The 12504-nt window shown below is 29.6% G+C and overlaps 3 protein-coding genes and 1 pseudogene across 7 annotated transcripts; 2 read left to right on the top strand and 2 right to left on the bottom strand.

Annotated features, from left to right (window-relative positions):
• The first annotated feature begins 1389 nt into the window (after positions 1 to 1389).
• On the top strand, positions 1390 to 3672 carry LOC119684760. The gene is made up of 6 exons (XM_038098874.1): positions 1390 to 1916; positions 2035 to 2094; positions 2149 to 2306; positions 2366 to 2741; positions 2796 to 2948; positions 3652 to 3672. Exons 1-6 carry the CDS (start codon positions 1587 to 1589, stop codon positions 3670 to 3672), a joined length of 1098 nt encoding a protein of 365 aa, XP_037954802.1. The 5' UTR covers positions 1390 to 1586.
• LOC119684966 lies at positions 3574 to 4498 on the bottom strand (annotated as a pseudogene).
• Positions 4499 to 5623: 1125 nt separating this feature from the next.
• LOC119678323 (CCHC-type zinc finger protein CG3800-like) lies at positions 5624 to 6562 on the top strand. Its single transcript, XM_038090092.1, has one exon. The coding sequence runs from the start codon at positions 5750 to 5752 to the stop codon at positions 6197 to 6199; it is 450 nt and encodes a 149-aa protein (XP_037946020.1). The 5' UTR covers positions 5624 to 5749; the 3' UTR covers positions 6200 to 6562.
• Positions 6563 to 6815: 253 nt separating this feature from the next.
• LOC119678322 (receptor expression-enhancing protein 1-like) lies at positions 6816 to 12504 on the bottom strand (the record flags this gene model as incomplete). 5 transcript variants are annotated; one of them, XR_005252334.1, is given in 10 exon segments in its annotated part: positions 7054 to 7140; positions 8757 to 8914; positions 9153 to 9282; positions 9345 to 9493; positions 9545 to 9631; positions 10871 to 10984; positions 11055 to 11252; positions 11325 to 11397; positions 12029 to 12147; positions 12267 to 12504. XR_005252334.1 is itself a non-coding variant. In XM_038090088.1 (10 exon segments), coding segments are annotated over 8 exon segments (1248 nt in total). In that variant the 3' UTR covers positions 7107 to 7140; positions 7381 to 7393.

The raw sequence follows: 12504 nt of genomic DNA, 5'->3' as shown, positions 1-12504 counted from the left end.
CGCATTAAAAACGGTTCAGTTTTCCCGGTTATAGGGATATTTTCTGCAATTGCAGAGCAGACAAGCTAGCCAGAAAGAGTACTTCAGGACCTCACTTGGAAAACCAAAGTAATCGTTAACATCATACAAACTGTTACTGAATTTTTTCTGTTCTGAAAAATTCTCATTGAGATACCCCATAGAGAAATCGGTCTTTTGGTAAGTTTACTTACAGGTCACTGTAAACGAGGGATCAATCTAAAAAATTAGGTCTCCCTTTCAATAAAATCTATCGCAACTGTGGGAAAGACGATGCGGTGACTCAGCACTTTAGGAGCCCCCTACCTTGAGGATTTTGATTAATTACAAGATCTGACACTCAATAGCATTTTAGGCTTCGCCAAGGGTTCTAGGTGGTTTTAAACACTGAGTTTTCCTACATATGCGGTAACAGAATGGATTAATAGGCCTAAGTGGATCCACTCAGGATCGCTGGTATAACCAATTAGCATCGGACCTCCGAATAACATCAAAAGTCTCGTAGATATATATGATCCCACATGAATTAAAGTCTATTAAAAAGCTTTTACTCAGAGCGCCTATGGTTAGTAGGAACAGTCAGCCACAAACTGAATTCCAATATGGACAAATGTTTTTTACTAGGCACCCTTCAGTATTAGATTATTGAAGCATAGTTGACAATTGCTCTTCAATTTCACTTAAACAAAAAGTTAGTGGTTTAAAATTCAAAATTGACAGTTTGTGTCACATTTTGTCATTTTCAATAAAATACTATTCCTACTAATAGTGTTATTCCTACAAACCATATATTAATGCAAAGAACCCACGATTTCGTCTGATATTGTGTTTTTCACTATCTAAAATATAAACATTTTATTTGGTAACGTATTTACCAAGCGAAATATGAGACTAATCATTATTAAAAATTTTTTGCAGAATCTAAAGAACTACTACTAAAGAAACGCCATTATTGTAAAAAGTTTTCACAACCTTAAAATGTACAGTGGTTAAACGTTGTTAAACGATTCATTTTGTATAATGGCAAACCTTAAACTAAACATATGGGAAGACTATTTTATATTCTAAAATTCCAAACTATCTCATACTTTTTATTGCTGAAGAATGTGCCTAATGAACTTACTACTGGGCTGGCAGAAATAATGTGCTATAGTATGCAACTCTACTCAAAGAACGAATGGAGCTATATACAGCTATATATATCTCTTTATTGTTGTGAGTTAACATAAACAACCAGATACTGTCACAAAACAGTATTGATATAAAAACTTTTATGAAAAGAGAGCGCCAATATAAACAGAAACATAAAATATATTTTACATGCTGTTATTGTAAATGCTATCAGTCAAGCTAGGTTTATTGGTACTCGTATGTGCTTATCAGAGCTAAAAACGAAATATCATTTAAAAGCGGTTCTTCGAAAGAGAACTATTGCAATCTCTCAACATAATCGCACTAAACCGTCGTATGTTTGGCAATCATTTATTTTCAGAAACAAAATAACGAGATAATATAATAAGGAAAGTATCCAGTAAACAAACTTACTAGTAAGGGCGAGTTTTTTTTCGATGACAAATAGAAATATTTACGACGGCATTTTCACAAACTGGGAAAATCGTCATATTGTGGAAAATGAAAGTTCAAATCGTTTAGAAAACTCACTTTTAGGGCATGGATGCCATAATGAAGTCATTTCTTCTGTTTGCTTGGACAGCAGCGATGATAACGAAGAAACGAATAATCCACCAAATTTTGAAAAGACTAAAAAGCATTTCCATATATTATCAAAACAGCGTACATCTACTAATCAGAATGCAATAAATAGTGATGGGACCTATAGTAATCTGCGTCTTGCATCTCAACAGACATCTCTTAACTTATCGCTACCTGATAATGCAGTATGTTTTTCATATTTTAAAAGTATCTTATTTAACTACTATTTTATATATAAGTATTATTTATATATAAATAGAAGTATTACAATAAAAATAAAGTTTGGTAAATCACGTTTAACAGATGGACGACTCTGAGCTTACCGAGCCCACAGCTTTAATATTAAACTACAGCAAGCATAAGGTATGTATAATAACGAGCCATTTGCAGTCACTTCTTATTAAAGATATTTTGCAGTTTCTGCGTCCTTATTTAATAATTTTGTATATAGTTGGGCTTAGTCCAATATCAACAGATTTAAGCCAATGCCGGCGGGTTCTAAGCCACTTACAAACATTATTGATCTTTCTTTTATTAGTATTTGGACATTTTTTACAATATCTGTGTTCATTTCGGTAAGAATGTTATATTTAAATGATCTAAAATCAAACATTAATATATGAAATTCAAATAGAAGTGATCAAGGGTATAATATATATAAATTAACCAGCTTATCAAATAAAACTAATACGTACACAACTGGTGAAATTTGCTTTGGATACATAATCCCGAATGCAGTATATGTAATAGGATTTTTATTGGCAGTCTTCGTTTGTAAATTAGGCGACAATGAACATTTACAAAACTTAATAGAACGGGTTTTTCTTATGTCCAAGAAACCCATACGCCTATGTCGTAGATTGTGGGCATATGTTATATCTGGATTACTTCTACAAAGCCTTTTTATTGGATATGTAATCTATTCAGTTCTTAAACAAGCTCAGCTCAACCCAATTTCACAAATAAAATTGCTTCCAGAGCTCCAGAACAATATGCAACTTTTTGGAGAAGTATAAAATAGAATATTGAAAAAAATAAAGTTTTTAATAAATTCAAATATTTAGATCGGCGTACTTTTAATACTATTTCTGCAGCACCTCGTCGAAACAATTATTTTGACCAATTACATTTTACAATGTCAATTACTAAGCGTATACCTAGAAACAATTTCGCACAATCTTTTAATGCGTTCTATTGATCCGTTAGATTGGATGCGGGCAAGAACAATTTTTCATTATTTAATCGAATATGTAATATGTTTGAAATAATTTTATTTGCAGGAATTGATGGAAATTAAAAAATTACTCGAATACCTCAATCGACGAATTGCTTTACCAGTTTCTATCTTTATTGTATTTAATCTATCCAACTGCCTTGCTGCATTTATACATCTATTTAGGAACATTGATAGTCATTTCGCTGATTTAAGGATTCCATTGTTTAACATGACAAACGCTTTATTATGGTTAATATTGGGATTGGTACCTTTTCTTTCGGCTGCATCGCTGACTCATGTTTGCCGCAGAACAAAAAATAGTGGACATGAGATACGTATTAGACGGTTTTGCTACCAAAATTCATCAATTGATGAACTTAATTCCTTACTTATCTTCACGTCATCACTACGTTTATCAGCCGAAGTATTTTGGATACCAATATCACCAAATTATCTGTGCTTCGTTGTTATGTTTATTTTTATTATATTACTTACACTAGGAATCTGTTCGAATTTCTCGACATTCAAAAATTTATAAATTCTTTCAATTATTTCAATTATTTCATTAAATTTTAATATATTTTATAGTTTCATAAAAAATTCTACTTATACATGTATAACAAATTTGTAAAGTTAATATATTGCTTGATTAAATTCTTTGGAAACAATTCTATTAACAATTCTATTAATTATATTATATAAAGTATCAAATGTTTCCTATATAATGCACACCGGTATTGTTTTACATTTTGACTTCGATTTAAATGATACACATTTTTTTTATCACAAATAAGCTCTACTTTACCAACCTAACCAAGGTGGATGATTGATTTTGGCAGGTGGAGTAAAAGTCAAATTTACAGGCAAGTTAATAACAGCATGTTTTCGTTTTAGTTTACGCAGTGTTGAACGAATAACTAAACCGTTCTTCCCAAGCAGAAATCCGGATGGGATTTGACAATCTCTATTCGTATTATCACTTATCATTTCAATATAATAATCGAACTCTGTCGATTCATTATTATACTCTGTTATAATTACAGCTTTAGCTCCAGCAAGCTCAGCATTTATACTTTTTGTAAGAAATGAACAGTCACTGAAAAATTTATCAATTTTTATTAATATTTAACTTATATGTATATGAGTGTGTTTACCCTCTATCAATTAACGCCACATTGCCTCGAAGATCACGTTGATTTTTAATTTGTTGACAAGCGTCAGGCGGATCAGTTGGAATTAAAGCGGCTCGTAAAAATCGTAGTCATGTAAATGAAGAACCAAATTTAGCAGGACGCAATCTGTATGTATAATGAAGATCTATAGGATCTATAATCTCAAAAAAAATGTCTCCAGCCACTATATCTTGCGTTGTTATTATATCCTGAATTGGAGGATATACAAAACAATTAATAAAGTCCACAAGATTTAAACAAATTAAAACGATTGCAGGAATGAAAATGCCGTCTACACCACCATATTTGTTTTTCATTGTATATTGTTTTCTTTAGGATTGTCATATGTATGTAAGCACGCAGCGAGTGGATTCTAAATAATTTAGCTTTATTTGGGGTTATTCAGCAAATATTTATGCAACTCTGAAATATTTCAATTTGCACATGTCCATGCGCTGAAGTTCGCAGTGTAATAATTATAGAGTAGTTATGATATACATATATTAATCTATGATATAAGCAATACTTTAAATATATGTTAAAGCTTTAATTTACAAAAATTTTTTAACGTTTTCACGAAATTTCTACGATATTTAAATAATATTTTAATTACTGTACCGCAAAATTGTATTGACTTAGAATTTAAGAAAAGAGTATAAAAAATTAAATTTTTCGTCAACTAAAATTTATTATAAGTTGTGTAATGTAATATCTATGTCGGATGATCATTTAATTTCTTTAGAATTTTAGTACAGAATAGAATATGTGTTATGTGATTAACGTTAAACTATAATTTCTGCAATGAAATCACAATAACTACTTACTTATTATATTTAATACTGCAAAATTACACTAAAAGTATTTCAGGAAATAATATAAAAAGATAAGACATTTATTCTGGCATGATTTTGTTTGTACGTAAAATAAATTGTTTTGTTTATTACATAAGTTTGAAAGGAAGATTTTTTTATATATAAAAACCTTGATTTGTTTCATAATAATTGAAAAATAAAAAATAAGTATTGTTTTTAATAAAGAAAAATTTATTTTCTTTAAAATAATGATTTTAAGTGAAACACATTATGATTTTTTTTAATTAATTATATACACGGTCCAATAACAACATAAACTCTTACTTTTACCATTTTGTTATATATATTTTTCTACAGTTCTTTTTCTAAAATTCATAATTCATTTTCTTGATATTATCACAATATCTATATAGGTATATTATTGTGATAAGATATAAATAACACCATAAACTATATGGAATCCAGACGTTGGGAAAAAGAAACAATTAAAAAAGAATATTAACTATTTTTTTTAATTTTTATTGATTTTCATATATATAAATATTTTAACAAACGGAATAAAAATATTTTATACATTATTTTGTGTGATGTATTTTGTAATAATACGTCCACGAGTATTATTACAAAAATACAACAGTGCAATTGAATTGCACCACTGAAAATTGACGCCGCTGAAGCATATTTCTTTTTTGCAACGTTGTTTAAGACGGCCATTTCGATTTGTAGTGCGTGGTGGACAAGTGTGGTCCATTCAAAGTTTTTTTTATTTGGCTGTGGAAAAGACTTATTATTTAGTTTGGTAAGGAAAGAGCAAAACAATGTCTGCTCCAACGTGCTACAAATGCAATCGTCCAGGACATTTTGCCAGGGATTGTAATTCGGGTGGTATGCGTGATGGCGGTGGTGGAGGTGGTAACAGGCGGGGTAATCGTGAGTCGAAATGCTACAAGTGTAACCAATATGGACACTTTGCTCGGGTCTGTACTGAGGAAGCTGAAAGATGCTATCGTTGTAATGGTGTAGGTCACATTTCCAAGGATTGCACACAATCTGATAATCCAACTTGCTATAAGTGTAATAAGAGTGGACATTGGGCTCGTAATTGTCCTGCAAGTTCAAATGATCGCGGCTCTAACGTTTCTTGCTATAAATGTAATCGCACTGGACATATTTCTAAAAATTGCCCAGATACAGCCAAGACGTGTTATTTGTGCGGAAAAAGCGGTCATCTTAGACGTGAATGCGAAGAAAAAGGCGGCCGTAATTAATTATTTACTCCTAAGCATTAAATAAAACTCCATCACTACTACAACTTAGAATCATCAAAGTACCAAACATGAGAGAGAGGAGAAAAATTACTTTACTTAAAAGCTACATCATCTTGCATTCTAAAATTTGAAAGTTTGAGCAGAAACGACATCCTATCGATAAAATTGTAAAATTAAATAGAAAATTCAACTAATTTTTTTAAGTAAACTCATGAGAAATGTAACATTCATCTTTATTCATAAGCCCTTGATGTGTGCTTATGTGCAGAATATAGCAGATTTATTTGAAAACAATGACTTTTGAAATAAATTCAAATATCACTGTGATGTTTTTCTAATACAAATTAAAATACTGGAGCTGATGATTTAAAAAATCCGCATTTTTATTTCATATGTTAGTCATTAATACGTTACCATACCTATTTTGCAATGTGTATGTATGTGTACGATACAATTACTATTGCATTCTAACCTGATCTGTACGTACGTAGTAAAACGTACGTACTGAACAATCTGAATGAATCCAAACAAATAACAAATATGTTTGAAGATTTTATTTTATTAATTTTTCGAATTTCTCTAATAGTTGATAACAAAAAAAGAAATTTAAATTGGTAATCTTACAATTAATCTCAATTAAACTTCACATTAAATAATTACTTAACTATTTTACAATGTATCATTTGAGTAGTATAATTTAGCACCATTTCTTAATAAAAATCAATTAATATAAATTAAGAGGTTGTTCATAGGTGTTCATTTTTACATGCTGAGGTTGTCCTTGGAAATTTTAGCGATTATATGACATAAAGCAGGAACTGAGAATGGTGCATTTGTTGAGGAGGCATTTATTTATCGGACTTATTGCGTATTTTGGTTGTGCCTGAAATACTTTTTTCAGTTTTTTTGCTGCGAGGAAGAGTGCAGCTTGATATTTTTTCCTGAAATTATTTAAAAATATAAAAACCAATATTAAAAATATAGTTCTAATATATTTCATTCAAAACAATTCAAATTTATAAACATTATAACACGTTAAAATGATTGTTCGCTTGTTAGTAGAATTTAATAAATGCATTTGGCAAAAGAAATGAGGATTTATTGTTTATTGTTATCTAAATTGCATGATATTAACATGTACTCTTGAAGCAAAATACATCGCGCCAATATTTTATTCTTACTTCAAACTCAAAATTAGATTTCTGTCTCGTAACCTTTGTTGCGTCCTGAGCCTGTTGAAAATACACTTTGTGATGAAACAGAATCACTGTCACTATTGTACTTTCTTTCGTTTGGTGGACGTGGTGCCTTGCCTTTATTATATAAATGCGGTCGGGGTCGGTTTTTATTAATTTCACGTTTGTTGTGATTATCAGATTCTCTGTCGCTATCATTGTCTTTATTAAAATCAATTAGATTGATGTTATCATTTACATCGTCCGATAAGGAATCTAAAAACAAATCATCTGGATCTCCATATTCAGTTGTGTGATTATAAATGAATTGTCTATTTAAATTTTCCGAAGCATAATTTTTATTCTTTTCGTTCCCAAATGCTTCAGATGGTATTATATTGGTATTTTGAAAATAATTTAATCCCGTGTCATATGGTAGTGGTAGGTTATAAAATAGTTCTTCATGTGAATCCAAATTTTGTATCTGAGAAATATGGTCTTAAGTTCAGTTCATTTCAATATTTACACAATTTGTAATATTAAAATATTGAAAATCTATATCAAATGCCCAGCTTAATTTTATTGGTATGCTAAAAAAATATTATTTTAAATGAAAGAGTACGAAAACCAATAAACCCATCATGGAGTTTAAAATATTTACATTAAGACGAATGACATCATCAGGGACCTCAAGATTGATCCGATCAAAAAATACATAAAGGATAGAGCCCTGAAATTATTTACGAAAACTGACAAGCTTACCAACACCGCGTTATCGAATCTCAGAATGGTTACAGGCTCCTCGGAGAGGTATGCAGATCTGAGGTCAAATATTGCTTAGTCTGATGAATTGTTAAACAATACTCTAGTCAAAGCATAGAGAGGGGTTATGAGGAAACCTCATAACATAATTATATTAATATATATATTGTCTTCAATATAGACTACGTTAACTTTTAGTGAAAGTAAATTACTCAAACTAGTTCAAGAATTATTACAGAAAAGAAAACGTACTGAAATATTTTGATAAGGTAAAATTTTGTCGTTTAACAGAACTTCAGTTCTATAATAACATATAGTTATTGTTTTATTCCTAGTGGTAACACATGCAAGGTTGACGCAGGTCATATATTATATTGTCAAGGGAATAATAAGAATACAAAACATGAGTTAGGATATTGGAAACAAGCTTAGATATCGGTTAAAAAAATCTATCCACATTACTGAAATAGAACTCGAGAACTACTCTTCTTAACGAGTTTCAAGTGTGAGGGCAATCAAGCAAAATATTAACCAGATGATAAAGTATGTGGATAAAAAAATCAGAACAAGGAAAAGTTGACTGCTCACAAATGTGTGCTTTTCCATAAGAAGAAGCTTACATTTCCAATATATGTGATATCAAATCGACATAAAGTAGCAATCTGTAGCTATATCGAAGGTGTTCAAGTTAGCACGATATAGCTGTGGAGTTAACAAATGCTTTCACCAACACTTCCTTGTCTATCATATCAGGCAATGTTGCTGTGTCTCCATTTTGCTGTACACCAATTAAAATAATATATGTATAATATACAGATACACTAAAATTTTTAAATTGAATAAATAAAACGTCAAGAAAAAAAGAACTTGAATACGATCAGGGCATCTGATTTGTATCTAAATATATTGAAAAATAAAATCTAAAAATATTAAACCATAATTGACTGTTAATACCTTTATATATTTCTTGAAGTTTAGATACTTTGTTTTTGATAAATTAAATTAAATAACTTTACCTCTGGACGTTTTGTTCTTAATCGTGTTTTTGAAGCATTTGTCATTGATGAAGCTCGACTCAGTCCACTTGATATAGGCTCAGCACTGGAATAACCGGAGCTAATATCCTCTGAAGAACGAATGTTATAACTTTAAAAAGGCCAAAATAAATTAATAAACTACTGATGCTGATACATTTTTTTGTAATATACTTAAAATTCTCGTTAGTTTTTGTGACATCAACTTCAGTAAAATACATTCCAGTTGAATGTCTACTGCCAGATGCAGAACGGCTGAGAGATGCCTGCATTCTATTGCGAAGCACACGATGCTGTGGTCTCATGGAAGAAATCTCATCAACCTATTTATGTGCTATTTAAATTTTTTTTTTAATGTAATACTTTCACATTACCTCATCCTGAGTGCGTTGCAAATCCGGTTCTGATAGATCGCTAAGACTATAACTGCGTCTTATCGTTTGTACTAAATTTCCACCACCCTTAAGTACAAGTTCAAATCATTAATTCAATTCATTTTAAATATAGTTTACGGCATATTTTCTGATTATTCTTTTCATTATATATTTTAAGCGTTTATTTTTCAAAATTTGTTACAACAAATAAAAAATATTAATGCTACATAATGCTACATTTGTTTAATACTTGCAATGATTTTTTTGTACAAAATGTATCATGTTTTTGGGACTGTGAAAGTCCCACGTAAAAAAATGTTTGGTTGCTGTGATTTATGATAATTTAATTGCAAATTATTGTTAATTCGTAAAATCATATAAAAATATTTTAAAAGCTTTTTAGCGTAAACAAAATGAATTACAAAATTAAATTTTAAATATTAATAAAAAGTAGAAAAATACAAAAATAAATTATAAAAGCAAAATATTCGAGCATATAATAGTATAGTATGCTGAGATCATCGAAATATTTTACTCCACATCCACAAAATTGTCAGGAGTAGCTTCACGCAATTTACGTCTAGTTCGTACGGCTTTTATTGTATCTCTTTCATTTGTTGATTTTGTGGAGGAACTCGCTTTTCGACCCCTTCTAACTGGACGTTCTCGACTTCGTGCTGCACCATTATCAATTCTTTCATCAGCTTCTTCACAAAACTCAGTTTTCATAACTATTGAATCATGATCATCAACCATTACTGCTCTTTGGTCATATAGATTGTTATTAGAATTAACAGGTAATAGTATATTCTGTGTTTCTTGTTCATTGTTGCTGCTTCCGAATGCATACTTAGTATCGATTAGTAGTGCATGTAGTTTAAATATTGTTATAATATGCAAAGTTAAAGAACAAAAAATTAAAATTGAATGAAAGAAAATAAAATTAAAATAAAAATTAAAAAAATTTATTAATAAAATAAATAAAAACAAATATATATGTGTATATCATGAATATTAACAATTATTTAATGATAAGTTAGTTAAGGAAATAAAGATTGTTGTCCCTAAGCATTGTAAATGTATTTAGTATTTGGGATTGAAAATTTTATTTGATTTAATATTGTTAGATTTTCAGAAAAAAGTATTGGGTTAAATATTACAAACTTTGAAACACCAAAGAAGAAGGTTTTTTTTTTAAATAGTTAAATATTTATAAACAGGCTTTCTATTATGTTTTATTGGTTAGTTAAATTTAAGTTAAATGCGTTAATATATCACTTTACACCTTTGCAATAACATATTAAAAGTTATTTATTAAAAATTTACCTTTAATGCGCTTTGCATTATAACATTTTTTGCATAAGTGACTCCAGTATAACCCAACTGAAGGACTGCTGAATAGCCTCTCTCCTTAGCTTGATTAAGATATTCGTCTATTTCCTACATTACAAGAACATTATTAAGTATTAATTCATTTAAAAGTGTGATTTAATTAACGAAGTGTAATTACCTGCTCTCTGCGAGTTAGCATTGGATGTACAAATTTACGGTAAAGAGTGGAGCTACCTTTTGTTGCTGGCGAAAGTAACCATAGCACTATCACAATCTTTATTTCGTAGTAGAAAGGAAACCAAGATAAAAATATGTCAGTCACTGTTTCGATGCACGTGAAAAATGCGTAAACAATCCAATACATCATCCATTTCACCTAATAGAATGGTAAATTAAGAATTAAAATCTGTATCATCTTGTAATAATGTAATAATAATTTTGTACTTACATATTCTTTAACGTTTTTAGTTCGTACAGCTTTGTAGGAAGCGTATGCCGGATATAAAGTTCCAAACGTTAGCCTGTAAAATGCGATCAATACGTTCAGAAACTTATACATTATTATGAAATTACATATACAAGCAATTGTAAAAAATTGGTGTGTACGATTTCCTAATATAAACATAACATGTTCTATACTTGGCTAGTCGTATTCGACTATTTATATAAGATCAGTTTTTTATTTTTTTGACCATTAGTTACTTGACCCAATTGCAACGGAACCATAATAGTGCATATGCCGAAATGAAACTTATTCTATTGAATCAAAAATACTGCAAGATCTGTTTATTTGCATTGTTGTACACACTTCAAGAATTAAGCGCTAGTACAAAAATAGCATTAGGAACTCTTCAAATATTTGAGATTCGTCTATGCAATTCTACCAGAATCTAAAAATACTTATATTCGTTGCTACATTTTTTAATTTCTGTTTTGTGTGTAAAAAACTCTTTACAAAAAATTAATTAAAATTCCCAAATAGACACTTTTCATATAATATATGTATGTGCATACGTCCATATATCATAGTTTGTCAAGAATTGGATTTTTGTTTGCATTGTTTGCATTGTTAAGCTACTATAAATACTTAAATGAAAATGGTATTGATATTTTATATGAAAAATAATTTTTCTTTTATTCATTGTGACTTACACTATTAATCGTGATACCAGAGCACTAATCATTGTTAATCCTTTGTACTATTTTCTTTGATGCGCAGGTAGAAGTTTTATTTTGTCTTTACTCCCGACAGATGTGCGGTGCAATAAACTCTGTAATGTTTTATAAATAATTTTAATTTTATTTTAAAATTTATACAATTAAATTTTTTTTTTTTTTTAATTTTTCTTTTCATTTCGGTAAACATTTCCCAATGACGTTTAAATCTTACATCTCAATCGAATTGTTTAATATAATTTGAACTGGCATGACACTTCGAATTTAATACAATTCTTATTATTGATTTGTTAAAGGAACTAAGCAATTTTTAAAACAAAATCGTTCAGAAAATGAAGCACCGAAGCTCCACGAACACAAAGACCCTCCACTTTAAAACACAAAGTTATAATAACAACCAAACAATAAGGTATCAAAATGACAACCGATGCAATGTATTCTTTGCTTACAAC

This window comes from Teleopsis dalmanni, chromosome 2 (genome assembly GCF_002237135.1).
Source record: "Teleopsis dalmanni isolate 2A chromosome 2, ASM223713v2, whole genome shotgun sequence".
Classification (NCBI taxonomy): Eukaryota; Metazoa; Arthropoda; class Insecta; order Diptera; family Diopsidae; genus Teleopsis; species Teleopsis dalmanni.
This window is presented reverse-complemented; position numbering and strand designations above follow the sequence as displayed.